The sequence below is a fragment of the Microcaecilia unicolor genome, chromosome 1 (assembly GCF_901765095.1).
Source record: "Microcaecilia unicolor chromosome 1, aMicUni1.1, whole genome shotgun sequence".
NCBI classification, from domain to species: Eukaryota; Metazoa; Chordata; class Amphibia; order Gymnophiona; family Siphonopidae; genus Microcaecilia; species Microcaecilia unicolor.
Window position 1 is genome coordinate 164,635,240 of NC_044031.1, and position 14,003 is coordinate 164,649,242.

General features: G+C 41.2%; 1 protein-coding gene across 8 annotated transcripts in view; it reads left to right on the forward strand.

Annotated features, from left to right (window-relative positions):
- The window catches only part of MPP6 (membrane palmitoylated protein 6), a 251,026-nt gene that overhangs the window by 39,121 nt on the left and 197,902 nt on the right, over positions 1-14,003 (forward strand). For 4 of the 8 annotated variants that reach the window (XM_030202000.1, XM_030201974.1, XM_030202017.1 and 1 more), the window contains one exon: positions 12,725-12,823. In XM_030202000.1, the coding sequence (XP_030057860.1) occupies positions 12,796-12,823 (28 nt within the window). In that variant the 5' untranslated portion in view covers positions 12,725-12,795. Of the gene's footprint in view, positions 1-9,874; positions 9,965-12,157; positions 12,228-12,724; positions 12,824-13,053; positions 13,101-14,003 lie in introns of all 8 variants that reach the window. The other 4 variants (XM_030201982.1, XM_030201991.1, XM_030202025.1 and 1 more) reach the window with 2 other exon arrangements.

The following is a 14,003-nucleotide window of genomic DNA, read 5'->3' on the forward strand; positions in this document are numbered from 1 at the left end:
TCTTAAAACAAAATGTTTTTGTGCTATGTACCAGAGTTTGACTTTTTTTTTTTTTTTTAAACAGTTTCACCACATCCCCAGAATTCCAGTTGACCAAACCTGGCATTGTAAATTGTGGCATTAGGGAAAAGTTATGCCTTACTGGGTAACTACTTTTTCCCCTTTAGTCACAGCAGATGAATCCAGAGACACATATGGATTGTGACCATCTACCACCAGGTGGAGATAGAGAGAACTGAACTGAACTCTGTCTTTATAGGATGATACTCCTCATGATCAGTCAGTATAGCTCATCACAAAGCATGAGGAAGAACGAGAGATTCAAGAACAAAACTCTTATATCCCCTTCCTCACAAAAGGCCCTAGTAAAACCAGAGCAAAACCCTGCTGATTATGGGCCATGGCGGAAACACATAAAGAAGTTGTGATGTCAGCCATGGCAGGAGGAGCGCATCTATGCCTTTCATAATGAACTCCTTCATTTGACTATAAAATCTGGGAGCATTGTATTGCATCGCCACACTTCTGAGGGTGTTGCTGACCATTCCCTCTCAGCTGGGTCCAAAGCTGCCCTGCTGAGGTAATCCACCTGACCACTATGTGTGCAGCTGAGATCTGTTGATCTGTTGCAAGTGGGCCTCCACCCACAGAAAGCATGTTTACCAAACATTTTGGGAACAGATTCTGTTACTGTTTGGAATTCTACTGAATCCTGGACATTTTTCTGTCTACCTTGTTTCAACAGGAATAAGAGAGATGTTTTTCAGAATGTTCCAAAGTAGAGGGTGAATGGGCACTGCTATCAACTTTTTAAGTGCATACAGATGAGTCAGGAAGCTGGATAAAGGAATCTTGATCTCTTCCAAATCCTTAAAATAGAATGTCTTTCTTCATCCTCTATCCAAAGTTTCCATCTAAGGAAGCATCCTTTTCATTGAGGGGGGGCAACAATTTTCTGTTAATTACAAGCAAATCTCCGTAAACCTGGAAGATGTAATGAGTCAATTTGACAAATTGAAGAGTAGCAAATCGCTTGGACCGGATGGTATACCTCCCAGAGTACTGATAGAATTGAAAAATGAACTAGCAGAGTTATTTTTAGTAATATATAATTTATCTTTAAAATCAAACATGGTACTGGATGATTGGAGGATAGACTATTTTTAAAAAGAGTTCCTGAGGTGATCCGGGAAAATTATAGACTGGTGATCCTGACCTCAGAGCCAGGCAAAATGGTAAAGACTCTTATAAAGAACAAAACTACAGAGCTTATACATAAGCATAGATTAATCATTCAAAGCCAATGTGGATATAGACAAGGAAAATTTTGCCTCACCAGTCTCTTACTTTTCTTTCAAGGGGTGAATTAACGTGGATAATGGTGAGCTGGTTGATATTGTATATCTGGATTTTCAAAAGGTATCTGACAAAGTACCTCATGAAAGACTCTTGAGGAAATTAGAAAGTCGTGGGATGGGAGCTAATGTCCTATTGTGGATTTAAAACTGGTTAAAAGATAGAAAACAGAGAGAAGGGTTAAATGGTCAGTATTTTCAATGGAGAAGGTTAAATAATGGGGTTTCCCAGGGGTCTGTGTTGGGACCGCTTCTTTTTAACATATTTTTAATGATCAAGCGATGGGAATAAATAGTGAGGTAATTAAATTAGCTGATGACAGTTATTCAAAGTTGTTAAATCGTAAGAGGGTTGTGAAAAATTGCAGGAGGACCTTACGAGACTGGGAGACTGGGCAGATGACATTTTAATGTGTGCAAGTTTAAAGCGATGCATGTGGGAAAGAGGAACCCAAACTGTGACTATGTGATGCAAAGTTCCACATTAGGAATCACTGCCTAGGAAAAGGATCTAGGTATCATTATTGATAAAGAGAATGGGATGACTTACTTATGAGGAAAGGCTAAAGTGGCTCGGGCTCTTCAGCTTGGTGAAGAGATGGCTGAGGGGGAGATATGATAGAGGTATATAAAGTTCTGAGTATAATGGATAGATGTGAATCACTCCTTTACTCTTCCCAGTAATACTAGGACTAGGGGACAAGCAATGAAGCTACTAAGTAGTAAATTTAAAACACACTGGAGAAAATATTTCTACACCCAGTGTGTAATTAAACTCGAATTTGTTGCCAGAGAATGTGGTTTAATTAAGGTTTAAATAAGGTTTGGATAATTTCCCAATAGAAAATTCCATAAGCCATTATTAAGATGGACTTGGGAAAATCCACTGCTTTTATTTCTAGGACAAGCAGTATAAAATCTGTTTAACTGTTCTGGGATCTTGCCAGGTACTTGTGACCTGGATTGTCCACTGTTGGAGAACAGGTTGCTGGACTTGATGGAGCTTCACTGTGTTCCAGTGTGGCAAAGAAAATTTTCTGAAGGCAGACATGGAAAACCTTCTCCAATCCTACTTTCAGATGAAACAGACTTGGAGATCTTAAATTCTGGTTCCACTAAAAGCTGGGCAGTAGGAACATAGTCTGCCACATACATGGCAGGTTAGAATGACATAGGTTTAATAGGATGTTCTTCCTAGGATCAAAGCAAAGATAGGGTGTAGATACTCAAGTCACATCCAGAAGGCCAGCACCATTGTCAATATGGTAAACACCTGTGGTGGATTGTACCAATATCAACATGCACAGTGTCCATGGGGATATTGTATAGAGAGGTTGCTCGGCACACCCATCAGTAAAGGGCTTGGCCTGTGACACTACTCATACGCCTCCAAGATCATCTTACTCATCTCTGCTCCAAATGCCACTGAACACCAGGCTGGTTAGGCCTCAGAAGACTAATCCTTGAAAGTCATATAGAAGTACTCCTTGAAACTCTGTGGTGATACCTTGAATGTCATTGTGGGCAACATGTTAAAATGTTCTGCTCAGAATGCAGTGGTGGCCATAAAAGCAAACAATGCTACGAATAGTTATATTTGAAAAATGTGATTCCTTTCCTAATGTCTCTATTGCTCCACGATGTGACCCCCCACCTTGTCTATTGTGTGCAGTTCTGGTTACTGCAAATCAAGATAGAGCAGAAAAGGTACAGAGAAGAGTGACCCAAAGTGAACGAGGATGGACTAAGACTCATGAGGGGAGGTTAGGGCTCTCCAGTTTGGAATTGAGGGGAGGAGGTTAGCAGTCTAAAGAATCCTGAGTGGAATGGAAGTGGTAAACACAAATCAACTTGTTTACTTCTTCAAAAGGTACAAAGGCTAGGAAAAGTGGGTACAAGGCATGTCCTTGGAGATCAGAACTATTATTCCAGTTAAGATGTGAATTAAGTCAATCAGAAAGGAAATGGAAAAAGTCTGGTGATTGATGATTGTGATGGTTATAAGATTCGACTGACTGAATACTTACAGTTTTGTGAAGAAGAAAAGAATAAATATTATAAACAGAGAATTGAGGGCATTTTGAATAGACCTTAGAAGTTGTGCCCTACTATGAAGTTTTTGATAGATGGACATAAGGCTTTGGATTTATTTATTTATCACAGTTATATTCTGCTCCATCCACAGTTCTGGGCGGAAAATTGATGCCTGATGTTTCTATGTATGCTGATTTTTTGATGCATAAGATGGACAGTTTGAGGAGTATGGTCAAAAGGGAGGCGAATGTTGTTGGATTCAGTGGCAAAGATACATTTTGCTGAAATGAGAGCTTCAACTTTCTCAGTAGCAGGCGCTTTAATGTGGAATGCACTTCCAGGTCAGATACATTTGTGTGCTAATGGTCCTCAAGAAACTATTGAAGACACAGCTTTTTAATAACAACTTTTTTTTAATGCTGAATGATTGTCTTGTAGTGTATAAATTTTTGAAATAAATAAGCATGCCATGAAGCTACTAAGTAGTACATTTAAAACAGATAGGAGCAAAATATTTTTCCATTCAACACCTGGTGCATCTCGTGAACTTGCTGCTAGAGGATGTGGTAAAGCTGTTAGTGTAGCTGGATTTTTAAAATTTTGTGCAAATTCTCAAAGAAAAGTCCATGAACTAATGTTAAGATAGACCTGAGGAAAGTCACTGTTTATCCTTGGGGTGGGGGGGGGGGGGGGGGGAGGGTGGTAAGTAGTATAAGATCTTGCTGCTTTTTAGGATCATGCCAGGTACTTGTTACCTGAATCGGCCTCTTTTGGAAATAGGATGCTGGGTTAGATGGACCTTGGTCTGACCCAGTATGGCAATTCTTATATTCTGTCTTCCTCCTTCTTCCTATAACTGGCATTCTCTCACCTTTTCTCGCCCTTAGAGAATGAGATGGAGCGGGTAGCCGCGGTAAACCGCTGTAATCTGCAGTTACACTGTGGGAACAGCGAAGAGTTTACATGTTACTATGGGCGGGTACAAATGTAACAAAAACAAACAAACTGCAATAATTTCCCCACCCTGCGGGAGCGGTAGTAATTCCTGTACCCACGGTAAAACAGACACCTACCTTTTACTGCTGTTTTACTACTGGGACAGGGAAACGTAATCTGGCTGCCTTCTCTCGTTCTGCTCTGATGCTCCTCCCAGCCTGCATGTAATCTGGCCTTCTCCCTGCCTGCAGGTGCAGGCACGCTTGTGCATGCACAGAGTCCTTGGTGATGGTAGTGTGTGGCTGGCGTTGTTGACTCATACAGTAGAAGAATACGCTAAGAGAGAGTAGAGGGCTGGGCAGTAGAGGAGAGAAAACTGAGGGGGAAGTCGGGACAGAGTCAAGACTCAGCCAGAGGACTCACCCATGAAGGAGGACTGAGCGTGAGCCCAGAGCCAAAGGAGCACGCAGTACACATCTCTGACATTGTGAAGACCACGATAAGGTGCCCCCCCCCCCCCCCAGACCTGCCGGCTTGTGCAACATACGGATTGTATTAGGCTGCGTATTTTGGTTTGCTATTCGCTAAACACCTTATGAAATTTTATAAAATATTATAGAAATAATTTACAGGAATTAGAGTTAAAAGTTAATTGCTTTTGTAACAGGATATACCAAGTATCTGAGTTGCCAGTTGCCTTAGCAACATTTTTACCATCAGAGCATGTGACCAGCCAGAAATTCTTTCATGTGGCTGATAGGAAAAGAGAGATGGGGGATAGGAAGTAATGCAATATACCTGAAGTAAAACTTTATAGCTTATAGCTAAAATTATAGGACAGGATGTACACACAGGAGGAAGTATTATTGGTTTCATCGGTTAGAGTAGTAATTATTAGTTCATTTGGAGGGGCTGGTTATAGGGATTCCCTGCAGAGATGTTTTCACCTAGTAAAGAGCCACCAAAAAACAGACATCATGTTATGAGTTCAGGTGCTCAACAACTTACGTTACTATTTATAATTAAAAAAAAAAAAATCATTAATTAGGTTGAGAGTTGAGACCTGGGAGCATCTTCTTTTCCTGTGCACTGCCTACATCAAAAGAAAAAGATGGCACCATGTGGTGATGTGCTCCTTTTGTTTTGAGGAATGCAGTGATATATTATAAAAATGCACTTGCCTTTTATTTTATTACTATTTCACGGAGAGGTAATGAAGGAAGGGCTTCCTTCATGCAAAAGTTCAGAGAGTCAATCTAAAATGTGGCAACATTGTCCAGTTCATAAGTTAATTATGTTCAGTGGAAAATAAATCTGTTGGCTCAGGCTTGTTTGCTAGTTATGTGAATATTCCACCACTTGCTACCAGCAGTATTACTTATTAAGGGCATTTGCTATAAACTTTGCTTTAATGTTTTTATTCAGTCCATGTGAACATGGTTTGTTTTTTAAACCCAAAGGTGAATCCTAAGGGTGGTTGAACAATTAGGTATAAACTATGTTGTTTCTGACTTTACTTGTTTTGGACTGTTTTGGGTTCTGTCTGCTGCCTAGAATTCTGGAAGATGGCAATGTGAAAATAAAAAGTAAGTTTTGGATGTACTCTGAGTCTGTAGAAGTTGTTTGTTTATTTATTTGTTACATTTGTACCCCACATTTTCCCACCTATTTGCAGGCTCAATGTGGCTTACATCCTATATAATAATTCTCACCGCCAACGTTCTAATGTGCCTGGGACCGTGCCTCCCTCAGAGGTGGTCTGCTAGGCAGGCATGCACTGACGTCAGTGACAGCTGATTCCAAAGCAAGGGGAGGAGTACCCTACTTCACCTGCCTGGGAATCAGCTGTCAGTGCGCCGCTCTGGCAGGGAGCGGGGCAACACAGACCCCCCCCTCGCCGCATCACCAACCCGCCCCCCCCCCCACCCGACGAGCATGAACACCCCGTGTCCCCTCATGCACCTCCCACCGAATTCCACACTCCGCCCTCCCTCCGATTTCAACCCCCCCCCCCCCCACGTTACGGCCCCCTGTACCCCCCTTCCGCGACCCTGTCGACCCCCCCCCCCCTTCCCACCGAAAACCATCCCCCGCCGCCGTCCAGTACCTGTGCTGACGGGGGACCCCAACCCCCATCAGCGGAAGTCCTTTGCTGGCCATCGCGGCGTTGCTTCCTCAGTGATCTTCTGTTGAAGTTCCTCTGCGTGCGTCTGACGCACGCAGAGGAACTTCAACAGAAGATCATTGAGGAAGCAATGCCGCGAAGGCCAGCACAGAACTTCCGCTGACAGGGGTTGGGGTCCCCCGTCAGCACTGGTACTCCACGGCGACGGGGGACAGTTTTCGCCGCGAAGGGGGGGTCGACAGGGTCACGGAAGGGGGGGGTACAGGGGTCCGTAATGCGGAGGGGGGGTGAAAATGGAGGGAGGGCAGAGTCTGGAACAGCGAGGGAGACTGGGGGACAGCCTTGCTAGTGCCCGTTTCCTTCCCTTAAGAAACGAGCATTTTTTACTAGTAGTACCATAAAAGGCGTTCACCAAGTCGGTTGATAACAAATACAAGGTTATGTTATGGACAAATGATGTGGATGTGTGTCAGACTCCATGAGTTCTGCAAAGTTTATTTCAGTTGCTCATTTCGGTTTGCTGTGGCTGTGCTTGGAAAAACATTAACAGCTCAGGCCCTTTCTGGCACCTTTGTAAGTGGGGCAGGGAGGGAATATAAAGGGGAAGGGATGTTTGTGAAAGGGGAGGAGGGAGGGAAGATGGGGGGATGTATCTTCTGTGTTTGCTTTATAAATGACAATTCAGAATATTCCTTTTTATATTGTAATAAAAAGATTTAAATATAAAGTCAACTGTTTGAGGCTTCTGTGGACAAGGGCAAACTTTGTCCCCACAACATTCTCTACTCCCCCTCATTGATAGCTAAAATTTGCCACTGACAAAATTCCCAAAAGAACCAAATTAACTAATTGGACACAGAGCAAGGTTGGAAACCCCCCCTTTATTTTTATTATGCAAAACTCATTTACTTTTAATATGAAAAATAATGCAAATATGCCACAAAATTGCCACCGAATTTTTTTTTATTTTATTTGTAATTTTATCTAATTACATTCAGGTGCAAAACATTTAAATGTCTAGAAGTTACACAAGAACAACTGAAGTAATAATTACCATTTCTAAAGAAAAAAAATCTTATAACTTTTGTCCACAATTTGTGATCCAAGATTTAGGAAAAAAAAAAAGAGAATAAGAAAGAGAGAAATTGTTTCAAAAGATCGGAAGGAACATTGATTCATTCAATCCTGCTACAGCATTCTAACTGAGGGATGCCATACAGGACGTTCTTTCGTACTCTCCTTAGCTTCTACACATTCTTGCAGCTTCTTAGGGCTAAAAAGTTTGCCACAGAATTTTTAATACTTATTGTTGAATCTATCCTCTGAACTGCCACAGGAAACAAAGTAGTGCTTCTTAGCTGCTCCATTCCTTCAGTGTCTAGAGCTTTAAATTGCAAATTGTGTTTTTATGATGCAGTTGTGTGGGTTGAAGACATTCAAAATATAGGTGTGAAAGGGGAAGTACTACTAATAGGCGATTTTAATATGCCAGATGTTGATTTGGGGTATCCATGTAATGAGGTCTTCTAGAAGAAGAGCGATCGTGGTTCTCTACAGAGGAACTATTCCAGCAGTTGGTAATGGAAGCCATGAGGGATGGGGCCATACTGGACTTAATACTTATGAATGAGGAGAGTGTTTCTGATGTTATAGTGAGTGATTATCTGGCATACAATGATCACCGGATGGTGTGGTTTAATATTAAGATAGGTGTGGAGAGGGTTCATTCAAAAATGAAAGTTCTAAAAAAAAAAAAAAAAAAAACAACTTTGTTACCTCAAGGAATTGTCTGGATGGGAACATCTGGAAGAAAGGGCAAGGGGATGGTACTTGATATACCACCTTTCTGTGGTTAGAATCAAAGCGGTTTACATATTATGTACAGATACATATTTTGTACCTGGGTGATGGAGGGTTAAGTGACTTGGCCAGAGTCACAAGGAGCTGCAGTGGGAAGCAAACCCAGTTTACCAGGATCAAAGGTTGCTGCACTAACCACTAGGCCACTCCTCCACTCACTTTCAGTAGGAAAGTAGTAGGCAAAAATGAAAAGAGCTATTGTAAGAGCATCAAACCTCTTTTTGTAAGGAAAGTAAGTAAAAGTAAGAGGAAAATGAGGCTGCTTTGGTTCTCAAAAGTAGTAGCTGAAAAGATAATGAAAAAGAGGTTAGCCTTCATAAACTACAAGAGATCACAGAAAGTGGAAGATGGGTGACAATATCTGGAAAAGCTAAGAGAAGCTAGTAGAGTAGTCAGGAAAGCAAAGATGCAAATGGAAGAAAAACTTGCCAGTACGGTAAAATGGAGGGGAGAAGACTTTTTTTTTTAAATATGCTAGTGATAGGAGAAAGTGCAAAAATGACCTTCAAAGGTGAAGGGGAGGAATATGTAGAAACTGATAAAAATAAAGCAGAATTGCTAAACAAATATTGCTGCTCTGTGTTCACAGCAGAGAAGGGACGGGAGCAGGACCGCAAAAGACAAACACAAATAGTAATGGAGGGGAGATAGTCCCTGAATGATTTTCTGAGGATCGTGTTCAAGAGGAGCTAGCTAAACTAAAGGTGGACAAAGCAATGGGGTCAGATGGCATATATCCAAGGGTACTGAAGGAACAAACAACTCCTGCCAAGAGATATATTTCAAACCCTGATGCATTCATTGGTGCTAAGCCACATCGATTACTGCAGTGGGTTGTACGCTGACTGTACACACTATATTCAAAACACCGCAGCCAGGCTAATCTTTGGAAAAACTCGCTTTGATAGTGTGCGGCCTCTCCGTGAGCGTCTTCACTGGCTACCCATCAAAGACCGTATTGAATTCAAAATCTGCGCCTTAACACATAAGATCATTTACGGAGAAGCACCAGTTTACATGTGTGATTTGATAGATTTACCTCCCAGAAATTCATCGGTGTCATCTCGTACTTATCTCCTTCTGCACTATCCTTCCTGCAGGAATCTAAAGTACAAGACAATCTACTCTTCTTCCTTTTCGTTCATCAGCCCGCACTCCTGGAATGCTTTGCTGAGACTACTGAAAGAGACATCGGATCACCCAACATTTAAAACATTACTAAAGACTTATTTGTTTAGTAAAGCTTATCCCAAAGACCTCATTACTTTTTAATCCCCTATTTCCGTTTTGACTGATTTCCCGTTTTTTGCCTTATGTCTGCTTCCCTTTTGTTGCACCTGTTTTCCCATCCATATTCTTCTATTTAGCTGCTTTCGTTACTGTATTTGTTAATTTTCTATAATTATTATATCCTGCTGTATTATGTTTTGATGTATTAACTTTGTTAGCCACATTGAGCCCGCACAAGCTGGGAAAATGTGGGATACAAGTGAACCAAATAAATAAATAAACTTAGAGAAGTTATGGCAGCTCCGCTGACTGACCTTTTCAATTCTTCTCTAAGGTTGGAAGTGGTCCTGGAGGATTGGAGAAGGGCAGATGGTGGTCCCTCTCCACAAAAGTAAAGAAGTAAGAAAAAGGTTGGGAACTGCAGGTCAGTTAAGTTTAACTTCTGTGGTAAGTAAATTAAGGGAAACCCTTTTCAAAGAGAATAGTAGTTTTTTGAGTCCAATGGATTACAGGACTTGAGGTAATGTGGTTTCACTAGAGGCTGGTCTTGTCATATCTGATTGATTTTTTTGACTGGATGACCATAGAGTTTGATCAAGGGAGAGCACTAGATGTGGTGTATTCAGATTTTAGACAAGCCTTAGGCAATGGACCCTAAAGAAACTGACTGGGTTAGGAACTGGTCACATGGAGGGCAACAGTGGGTAGTGGTAAATGAAGCTCACTCTGAGGAAAAGGATGTTACCAGTGGTGTGTCTCAGGGTTCAGTTCAGTTTTTGGGCTGTTTCTTTTTAACATTTTTATAAGGAATGAAGGGATGTCTGGTAAGGTTTGCTTCTTTGCAGATGATAAAATCTGCAATAGGGTAGATATCCCATATCCCTGATGATGTGGATAACATGAAGGACTTGGGGAAGTTTGAAGAATGGTCTGGAATTTGACAGCTAAGACTGTGCTAAAAAATGCAGGGTTGTTCATTTGGGCTGCAAGATTCTGAGGGAACAGTACAGTGGTAAAGAACCTTGTGCACGAAAGAGGAGTAGGGCTTGGGTGTGATCATATGTTATGATCCTAAGGTTGCCAAACTGGTAGATAAGATGACTGCCAAAGCTAGAAAAATGCTTGGGTGCATAAGGAGAAGAATGGCCAGTAGGAAACAAGTGATGCCCCTGTATAAGACTCTGGTGAGACCTCATTTAGAGTATTGTGTACTGTTCTGGAGACAATACCTTCAAAAAGATATAAACAGGATGGAGATGGTCCAGAGGGCGGCTACTAAAATGGTCAGTGGTCTTCGTCATAAAGAGTATGAGGACAAACTTAGATCTTAATTTGTATACTTTGGAAGAAAGGTGGAAGAGGGGAAATATGATAGAGATGTTTAAATACCTATGTGGCATAAATGCATAGGAGGCGAGTCTTTCAATTGAAAGGAAGTTTTGGAATGAGGGGGCATAGGCTGACTCAGAAGTAACTTGAGGAAATACTTCACGGAAAGGGTGGTTAATTTATAGAACAGCCCCCCAGCAGAAGTGGTGGAGACAAAAACTGTATCTGATTTCAAGAAAGCTTGGGACAAGTACATAGGATCTCAGAGCGAGTGAAAGGGAGAGTAGATAGCATGGCTGGGCAGGCTGGTTAGGCCATATGGTTTTCAACTGCCTTAATTTCTCTCTTTCTGTCACAGCTGGCCCAATGTGCATTTGCAGTTCTTGTGACAGCCCTGCCCCTGAGTTTTCAGACTGGAAACCGAGGAGGAAGTATGTGCTGGGTCATGGCCCCTTGCTATGTGCAAAGTTTCTGCTGACTTATCAGCGCATCATGCACTTCTGCCGCACTGCGGGGTTACAGAGGAAGGCAGGAGTGATGATGGTAGTGGGTGATTTTAGAAGAGTGGAGCATGTGAGTCTAGCTCATGCTTGTTCAACTTATGGCCTACAGGCCAAAACCTTTTACCTGACTTTCAGCAGCTTTGTGGGATTCCTTGCAAGACTTGAAACTGCGAGACCAACCCAGACTTCCGGAACTGCACAGCTCATGCTTGCAGACAGCCAAGTCACAAGGAGAAGCGGGAATCTTGCTCAGCTTCTTCCACTGGAGCCAGGAGAGGGGAAAGAGATAGGGTGAGAGCGGTGAGGGATGGGTGGAGAAGATTTGGTGAAGGCTGGGAGGACATGAGACAGAGAGAAAAAGATTGGGCACTGGGTGAAGGCTTTGGTGGGGGGAGAGGGGAGCATGAGAGACAAAAGGTTAGACAAGCCTGGACTAAACTAAGTTCTTCAGTCAAACAGCCCAATTACTTGTAAAGCCACAACTTGAGCTTCCCTGACTCCATTTACTTTTGTTTTTTACCACTGTCAGAGGCTAAAGCAATAGAACAGAAGCTGAGCAAAAGTATATGCTAGGGGTTACTGAATTAATTCCACATAAATGTTTAGGTCTTTTTACCACCTCTCCAAATCTACATATACCAGTTACCCACAATTTGTAGAGATAAAAGACCAAGGCTTCAGCAAGTTATCTTACTAGGAATCATCTGGTCTTTTTCAAAACTATCTGGTTTCCCTCACCTGCTAGACCACATTCTCATGTTTGTTTATGCTTCCTTCTTTCCCAGGCCTGTTTGCCCATAAGGATATCAGATCAGATCACGATTTACGGCCTTTGCCATTTGACTCTATTCCAAGGTGCATAACTGTGTTTATTATCTACATTACATGGGAGAGAGAGACTGGATGAAGGTTGGGGTGGGTATATGAGAGAAGGAGACTGGGTGTTCTCAGAGTGCGTAAGTGAGATTCTCAAAAAACGTGTGTGTGTGATTTGGCCATCCGAATGTTATGAAATATAAAATGTGGTGTCCAATAGAAAAAGGATGAACAAGCCTGGTGTAGCTCTACCTTCAAAAACAATATACAAATCACCTTACGCAAATTGCTGTGCTGGTAAGAGTTGGCTCTGAATGAAGCATGATGTTATTTGATTTGGGGGGTGGGGGTGGAGTATAGAGAATCTCTTCACAATCCCTCTGCAAACATTATTTTTATAGTCCTGCTTATACTTTGGTTATCTTGTTTTTATATATTAGAACATATTTTTTCTAGATCTAGAATGTATGTTTAAATTAAGATCTAGGTTTCTAATATGCTATTTTAGAGCTTTTCTTAATTGTTTTTTTCTCCAGCTGTACACCAGCGGTAAGAGCGTTCAGTAACTACACACACTTAAAGCTTCCAGCACCACAGATTGAAAGACATGCCTGTGGCCAATTCTTCTGGTGCAAGTGAGTGCTTGTCAGAACTTTTCGATGTAAATGACCTATTTCTATGTCTTTTTGCTGCTATTTTTCTACTGTTGGGCTGGTTTGGTAAAATTACAATAGGTTAACTTTAAATCTGCATGTTTGTTTAGTCCATATTGCATTATTTTCTTATCCATAGGGTATATGTGAAATATATGACATGATATATTGTTCAATAATTTCAATCATTTACTTACAATTTTGTATTGTAGTAGTGACTACAGGATCAGATAGAAGCATTGTGCCATTTCCATAAAAGGTTAGAAAAATCTTTCATGTTCCTTTTTCTGTTAAACCATCATGTCTTTGTTTAAATATTAATTGATGTTTGTTTTTTTCCCTTTAACTCTGGTATTCAATGCAAGTTAATGTGTTACTTCTGTTAAATAACATTTGGTAGCATGTTTCCATTTCTAACATCTTTAATTGGAATTAAGTGTTTTCCGATGTTGCAGTTTTGTGTCCTTTATGATGAATATTTTCTAGGTATAATGTGATATTTGCCTCAGATTGAATTTTCGTGGTGTGTTTGTATAATTAGGGGTAGTATGACTAAAATAGCTGTGAGTACAATAAAATATAAAATCGACCTTTTTTTAATGCCAGAGTTTTCTGGATGTGGACTTAGTTACCAGAAGACTTACAATTAACTTACTATCTGTGTCAAATCATATGAGAAAACCCATGATAAGTTATTTAGGGCCTCTATTACTAAATCACGCTAGCAATTCCCTTTGCAGCAAATGCGACACAGCCCAGTAACGATTAAATTGCATAAATATTGATTGCTGTGCAAAATCAATAATACAGGCTCTAAATGTTTCAATTAATGCATTATGTTATAGTTATAAATATTTATTGATAATTACTTCTGTTCTCATGAGTATGGCATAACTGATATTCCAATTTGAGTGGTCTCTCAATCCTTTGTAAAAGGTAGCTTCAAGAAGTCTTCATTTTTGAGAATGGAATTTGGGGAAAACATACCTCTTTAGTTAAATTATTTACAGCCTAGTCCATATAGGCAGTGGCGTACCAAGGGCGGGGCGGTGGGGGTGGTCTGCCCCGGTGCAAATCAATGGGGGGTGCTCTGCTCCCGCTGCTTCAGTCCCTCCGTTTGGGCTGTCGTCCCTGCCTCTCTTCTGGCTGGTTCCGCGCCTTC